The 7,665-nt window shown below is 18.9% G+C and overlaps 2 protein-coding genes across 2 annotated transcripts; both read right to left on the reverse strand.

Annotated features, from left to right (window-relative positions):
• Positions 1-62: 62 nt before the first annotated feature.
• Positions 63-4,621, reverse strand: PRSY57_1107600 (hypothetical protein; the record flags this gene model as incomplete). The annotated part of the gene is made up of 2 exons (XM_012908046.2): positions 63-3,220; positions 3,385-4,621. The coding sequence occupies 2 exons, from the start codon at positions 4,619-4,621 to the stop codon at positions 63-65; spliced, it is 4,395 nt and encodes a 1,464-aa protein (XP_012763500.2).
• A 642-nt stretch (positions 4,622-5,263) lies between these two features.
• PRSY57_1107700 (pre-mRNA splicing factor, putative) lies at positions 5,264-7,191 on the reverse strand (the record flags this gene model as incomplete). The annotated part of the gene is made up of 4 exons (XM_020114926.1): positions 5,264-5,529; positions 5,775-6,222; positions 6,428-6,781; positions 7,102-7,191. The coding sequence occupies 4 exons, from the start codon at positions 7,189-7,191 to the stop codon at positions 5,264-5,266; spliced, it is 1,158 nt and encodes a 385-aa protein (XP_019970295.1).
• Positions 7,192-7,665: the final 474 nt, after the last annotated feature.

Here is a 7,665-nt window from a genome sequence, read left to right on the forward strand (position 1 = left end):
TTTTTTTTTTTTTTTTTTTTTTTTTTTTTTTTTTTTTTTTTTTTTTCTTTTTTTTTTTTTTTTTATATGGAATATTTTGATATTATAGTTCCTAAAGAAAAGGATGGAGTATAAATATCACTTTGTTTATAATTAAGCATAATTGTTGAATTTAATATTTTATCTTTCATAGTTCTTTGAACTATGTTAAGTGTATCGTATAAGGATTTAATTTTAATTTTTATTATGTTTCTATTGATAGATTTTGGAATATTTTTATTAAGATTAAAATTTTTTTTTTGGTTAGTATGTTCCTTTAAATGTTTATAATATTTTATTAATATATTTTGTAATTTGTTATGATGTTGTGATTGTATATGATTTAATAATTTATTATATTTTATATTAATGTTATCATATGATAAGAGAATTTCTTTTTTTATGTATCTAAAATAATCAATGATTTGAATATGTACATATCTTTTATTATATTGAATTAATGTGTAAGCTCGAATTAAATATTTGGCTGACAGTTTTTCTAAATTATCTTCTTTTTTTAATAGTTCAGATAGTTTAGAATCATAATAATAATTGTATTTCACTTTTTTAATAGGATAAGGTGAATCTATAGGATTTTTTGAATAAGTATCGTTTGTTTCTTTACAGTATGTATTATTATAATAATTCATATTATTATTATTATTATTGTTAGGTGTGGTATTATTTATCATTGTTGTAGATATCCTTTTTTTGCTCCTACTACTTAAACAACTTTTATCAATATTACATGGTGATATAACATTACTTTCATGTTTAAAAATTAATTCATTACTAGGTTCATCATAACCTGATATATTTACAACTTGTGAATATTCATTTGAATTATTATCTAAATTAATGTTTGTAAATTTTTTTTTTTTTTTTCTTGGAGTATCATGTTCATGTATTTCCTCTTTATTATTAATTGACATAATATTACCATCATGTACTACTACATCTTGTCTTTTTTGATTTGGTTGCACATTTTTTATATTATTATTTTTCATTATAAAATTATCATCATTTATGTTATGATTTATATGATCTTTCTCTTTTTTTTCTTCATCATTATATTCTTTACGATAATAATTTTTATTTTTATTTTTATTTTTATTAATTTTAGATTTCTCCTTCTTTTCATTTCTTCTATTTATTAAATAGTTGTCCTGGTTATTATTGCATTTAATTTTATGATTACTATTCTTAAAAATATTAGAGTATTTTTCTGTTGTATTTTTTGTTTTTGTTATGATATTTTCTTCTCTATTTATCATACACAAATTATTTACATTATCATGAATATTGTTATTATGATTAACCATACTATTCATATGATCATATTTAAGATGATTTATTTGATCTTCTTTTAATTCATTTTCATTTTGATTTTTATCATATATATTATAATTATTTAAGTTCTCTATACATTCCTCAATATTTTTTTGTTTCTCATCAAAGTTCAATAATTTCCGAACAATTTCTATGGGCGATTTTATAATATAGTCTTTATTTATAGAATATTTATTTTGTGAATTATTTAAAATATCTGACATTTCTAATTGAGGAGTTGATTCTAAATCATTTTTGTTTATCATATTATTTTTATGATGTAATATTTTCCTTTCTTTATTATTTTGATTATTTATATATTTTTCATCATTTTTTATATTATTTTTTATTAATGCTTCATTTTCTATGGAATTGGTATATTTCTTTTTATCTTTATTTTGTAAATGCTTTGAAATACTTTGATTGTCTGTATTTTTTTCTCCTTCATTATTATAATTATTATAATAATAAATATTATTATTATTATTGTCATTATTGTCATTGTTGTCATTATTGTCATTATTATTTGTATTACATTCCTTTGATATATAAATATTTTCATTTTTTTTATATATATTTATAGGTGTATCTTCTTTATTATTTGTATTATACTCATTATCTATTATTTTCATTTTTTCTTTATCATGAATATAATTGTTCAGCATATGTTCCTTCTCGTTCTTTTTTTCTGTATTATCTCTATATGCATAATAATCTTCATTTCTATTTTTATCATCATTTATTTGTTTACCCTTAGGAATTACATGATTAACCAAAAGGCTCTTATAATTTAATGTTGTCTCTTTGATATTTTTATTATATACTCTTTTTACATTGTCCATGTTATTATTATCCCCTCTTTCATCATCTTTTATATTATTATTATCCCACTTTTCATCATCCTTTATATTATTATTATCCCATTTTTCATCATCCTTTATATTATTATTATCCCATTTTTCATCATCCTTTATATTATTATTATCCCCTTTTTCATCATCTTTTATATTATTATTATCCCCTTTTTCATCATCTTTTATATTATTATTATCCCCTTTTTCATCATCTTTTACATTATTATTATCCCCTCTTTCATCGCCATCTATATTATTGTTCTGTACTTCTAATTTTCCTTTCGAATATTCTTTTTTCCCAATTAAATCCCGTGTAGTTGCGTAACTAATTTTGATAGGTTCTACCTTTTCCTTTTTATGATTGTCATGAATAAATAATAAATTTTCATTTCTCATACTTCCAGAATTTTCCCTTAAACTTTTTTTATTGTTATCATAATGTATACTTTCGTGTTTATCATATATAATATTACTGTTCATGTATTTATTATTATATTTGGAATGGACATGCTTTAATATTGATTCTTCTAATAACATGGTTTTGGTTTCTACAGAAATATCATCATTCAATAAACACAATTCTTTTGTACTTGCAAAACTAACTTTTCTTCGTTCTAACTTTTCTTCATTTTTTAAATTATTAGTATTAATTAAGGAGATATGATTTCTTCCTAAATTATTAAAATATATATGATTATTTTGTTTATTTTGTTTATTTTGAAATATCTCTTCCATATTATCCTTAACATCATTTTCACAAATTTGATCATTATCCATATTATCAACATTTTCCATAGTATTATTAAACGTATCTTCTGGTAAATTATGTTCTTTTTCAATATAATATAGTTCCTTCTTTTTATGTCTTTCATCGACACTAAACTTTTCTTTATTAATACGACACATCATAAGTTCATGTACATTGTTACATATATCTTTTGAGCTTAGTTTAATACATATTTCAAGATTATCCAAAAATTTATCTTTAAAGGTATTCCTCAGTTTGTTGGACAGAACACCTAAAAGTGTAACAATGAAAAATTTTAAATAATAAATATTATATATATATATATATATATATGTATATATTTATATATTTATATATTTGTATATTTTTGTATTATTATTTCACAAATATATTAGGTTCATTTATATGTGTGTACATATATATTTCTTTTTTTACCCGATATTTCTCCCTTTTTGAAATAAAAAAATACAGATTTGTAATTGGGATCAGATCTTATTTTCATATTATCATATGAGATAACTACTAATAATTTCTGCTTAGTATTATAAAAATAAGAATAGAAGAAATTTATTAACAACGATCCTTTATATCCCCATGAAGATAACTTTATTTTGTTACATCTACTTGGTGATGTATTCATTGTTATATGGTTAAGATTTTCTTCATATGTATTAAGAAAAAGATAACAATTGTTTATATATATATAAGAATTAGTTTTTAAATAATTTATATTTATATGTTCTTTATCTTTTGTTATATTTAGATAATTATAATAATTATTATTCTTATTTTTCTTCTTATTTTTCTTGTTTTTATATTTTTGTTTATTTGATGCATTACTTAACAAATTATATTTTATATTAAAATTATTAATCTCTTCATTCCATTCTTTGTCACATATATTCTTTTTATTTATAGCTTTCATCATTAACATGATTTTTCTTTTTATTTCGATGTCAGGTATATCATGAAAATTTTTAATCATAACACTTATATGATTTTCTAACATATCTATATTTTCTATCTTGTCTATATTATTAAATATAACAAGTGACAAATCTAAACATATTTCTATTAACTTCATTAATTCACAACCAATATGTATATAATCTATATCAACATTATCCTCTCCTTTTATATTTTTTAATATAACATAAAATTCAGATATAGTTATTGATATCATATATATTAAAGTAGTATAAAAATCTATCAATTCATTTTTATATATTTTCCATAAATTAATAAAATCATCCATATTATTATTTAAATCAAGAATAAAAAAAAAAAATGTTTTTTCAAAAATATACAAACTATCATTATTATAAACCTTTTCTTTTGAACATATGTCTATTATAATATTCATATTATTAAAAAATGAATTATTCTTTATTATCTCATCTTTTAAATTTATACATTTATCTATACAATAACGCATAAAATACATGCACTCATCAGCTAAAGAAAACATCTTCTTATTAATAGAATCTATACATATTTCAACCAATCTATCTATAATTATATATTTATAACTAAAATTTGATTCCATGTCTATTTCTATGAGGTCATGTAAAAACATACACAACGGATATTCACCTTCTTCAGCGGCTTCATTAAGTTCTTGTATTATATTCCTGTTATATTCTTCGATATCTAAATCATTCATTTTGTTCATTTATAGTTTTAAACAAAGTAATACAAACGTATATATACAGGTAAATTATAAGTATATTTGATACATACACATTTGTGAATATATATATATATATATATATATATATATATATAAATATGTATATATGTATGTACCTGATTCTTACAATTTATACATTTATAAGTATGCAAGAAACAACAACAAAAATATATATATATATATATATATGGAACACACTTAAATTTTTTTATTTATTTAATACTCTCTCTTTTTTTAAAATAGCTCATCATAATTTGGGGAAATTAAAAGAATTCATTTCAAAAAAGAAAAAAAAAAAAAAGATTTCAAGTATACCGTTTTTAATAAAAATATTGAAATGTACAACGTTGTGTAATAATATATATATTATATATATTTTTTTTTTTTTTTTTTTTTATTTGTTAATTTGTTTGTTTTGTCTTAAATTCACAATTATTATTATAGGAATAAAAATAAAGTTAAAAAAAATAAAATAATATAATATATATATATATATATATATTTATATATAAACAAAGCGTAAAATAAGATAATGTAAAAAATATGATTAATAAATATATTAATAATTAAAATCACATATATGTGTATAATAATATACGTGTGTATAATATTTTTTATTCCTTTTTATTTTTTTTTTTTTCGACTTTTTTTTTTCTTCTCATGCTCACTAAATAAATTCCGCTCTTTTACGGCCCTTATATAAGACTGAATTATTACAGCAGCTTCGTTGTTTATATTATCTTTTTTTTGATTTATCATGTTTCTTTTTTCCGTTAGTTCATGTAAAAAACATCTTTCATTTTCTTCATTTTGTTTTCTCAAAAGTATACTGTCTAAATCTTTTTCTGTTATTTTATTTTTCTTTAATTCCCTTGTCCATTTTTCAATTTCTATGTTCCAATAAATAAAAACCAAGAAGGTGATAATTAAAAACATAAAAAAGTAATTCGTTAATTTTATATGTGAAAAATGTATTAAAAGGTTGAACAAGGAAATCTGTTGTTATTAGGGGCATGCCCACACAATGTACAATATTATATATATACACACACATACATATATACATATATATATATATATACACACACACATATATATATATATATATATATATATATATACATTCCCTTCTTACCATCGTCCTGGCTTTTAATTTGCTCATCTATCAAGTTGATATAATTTTCTATATCCAGTTCTAGTAATTTATTTTTCTTCACTAAACTTATTTCTTGGTCTTGATATAATTTTATTTTATTCTCATAAATATTTTTTGTTTTTTCAAATAACATATTTATATGTTCTAAATTATCAGAGGTATCATTTAATGGTAACATATTTAATAATAGTTGTAGATTTTCTTGTGAAGATTTTTTCAAGTGTTCTAATTCCTTTTCTTTTTTTTTTAAACATTGTTCTAGTTCATTTAATTCTTTATGACTTTCTTTTCGTATGTTTTCTAATTCTTCATTTAACTTTTTTTCTTCTTCTTGGATTTTCTTTTCTTCATCTTTTAATTTATTCATATTTTCGATACCCTTGATTTTTTCTAAAGCGCTAGTTTGAAACTTCGTTTGAAAAATATTCTGTATAAACATAAATACAAGTGTTTGAAATATTAATAAATATATACATTTATTATGATATTATGTTAATTATATTATAGAATAAAAGAATATTATTTATATTACTTTTAAGTACATAACTACCACACATACATATATATATATATATATATATATATATATATATTTATTTATTTATTTATTTATTTAAATTTTATCTTTTTACCTTTATATCCTTGATGATGTATAAGAATTTAGAAAAGTCATGATTTTCTTTATCTTTCATTTTGTTTAATATTTCATAAAGACTTTCATTTTCATTAAATATATTACACAGACGTATACAATATTTTTTTATTTTATCTACCAAATCGTGATGTTCTTTATTTACACAAACCTCTTCATCATCTACACATTTTTTATAATTTACATCGTCTTCTCCTTCTTTATCATCGTCTTCATAATTTTTTAATATATCACTATGTTCATATAATTTGTTCAATTTTATTATGTCCTTAAAGTATAAAAGAAATTCCTCAGGAATTGTGCTAATATCATGTTCATTCAATTTTTCTAATATCTACATTAGAAAGAATAAAACAAAATAAATAAATAAATAATTAATTAATTAATTAAAGTAATTAGTGATATAACCTATTATGTATAATTCATCTTTACATGTTATCAAATATTTTACGATAAATATATCTTTTAATATATACATTATAATATTTCATACATTGTTACTTTTTTCAAATTTATTCTCCCCCCCTTCATCAAAAATATACACATATAAACACACACATATAAACACATATATATATATATATATATATATATATATATATATATATATATAATATAATATTTAATGGTTCTATTTTTTTTTTTTTTTTATACCTCTTCGTTTATAAAAGATAAATATATTATTTTTTTTTCAAAAATTTCAATGACATTGTATAAACTTTTTGCTTCAGTGTCTATGAACATCCTTTTGAACCCTTTTTCTCACAAGACCTTCATATATATATAAATATATATATAAATATATATATATATATATATATTTATAAATTTTCTATTTATATATTTTTTATTATATATAAATAATTATACTATAAGACTTAAAGAAAAAATTCTTTCTCTTTTCAAACACATTTAAAAATATACGAATTAGATTAAAACAATATGTTGTTTTATAAATATAAATTCTACATTATTTTTACTTTTATAGTTATTTATGAATAAATAATATGTTACATAAATATATATATAAATATATGTATATTTTTTACATATATATTTACAAAACGAAGAAAAAAAAAAAAAAAAAAGAAATTACAAAAAAAAGAAAAAAAAAAAAAAAAAAAAAAAAAATATTAATTTTTATTTTTTTTTTTTTAAAAAAAAAAAAAAAAAAAAAAAAAATAAAAATTTAATTTATAAAATAAAAAATAAATTTTT

This window comes from Plasmodium reichenowi, chromosome 11, assembly GCF_001601855.1.
Source record: "Plasmodium reichenowi strain SY57 chromosome 11, whole genome shotgun sequence".
Taxonomy (NCBI): domain Eukaryota; phylum Apicomplexa; class Aconoidasida; order Haemosporida; family Plasmodiidae; genus Plasmodium; species Plasmodium reichenowi.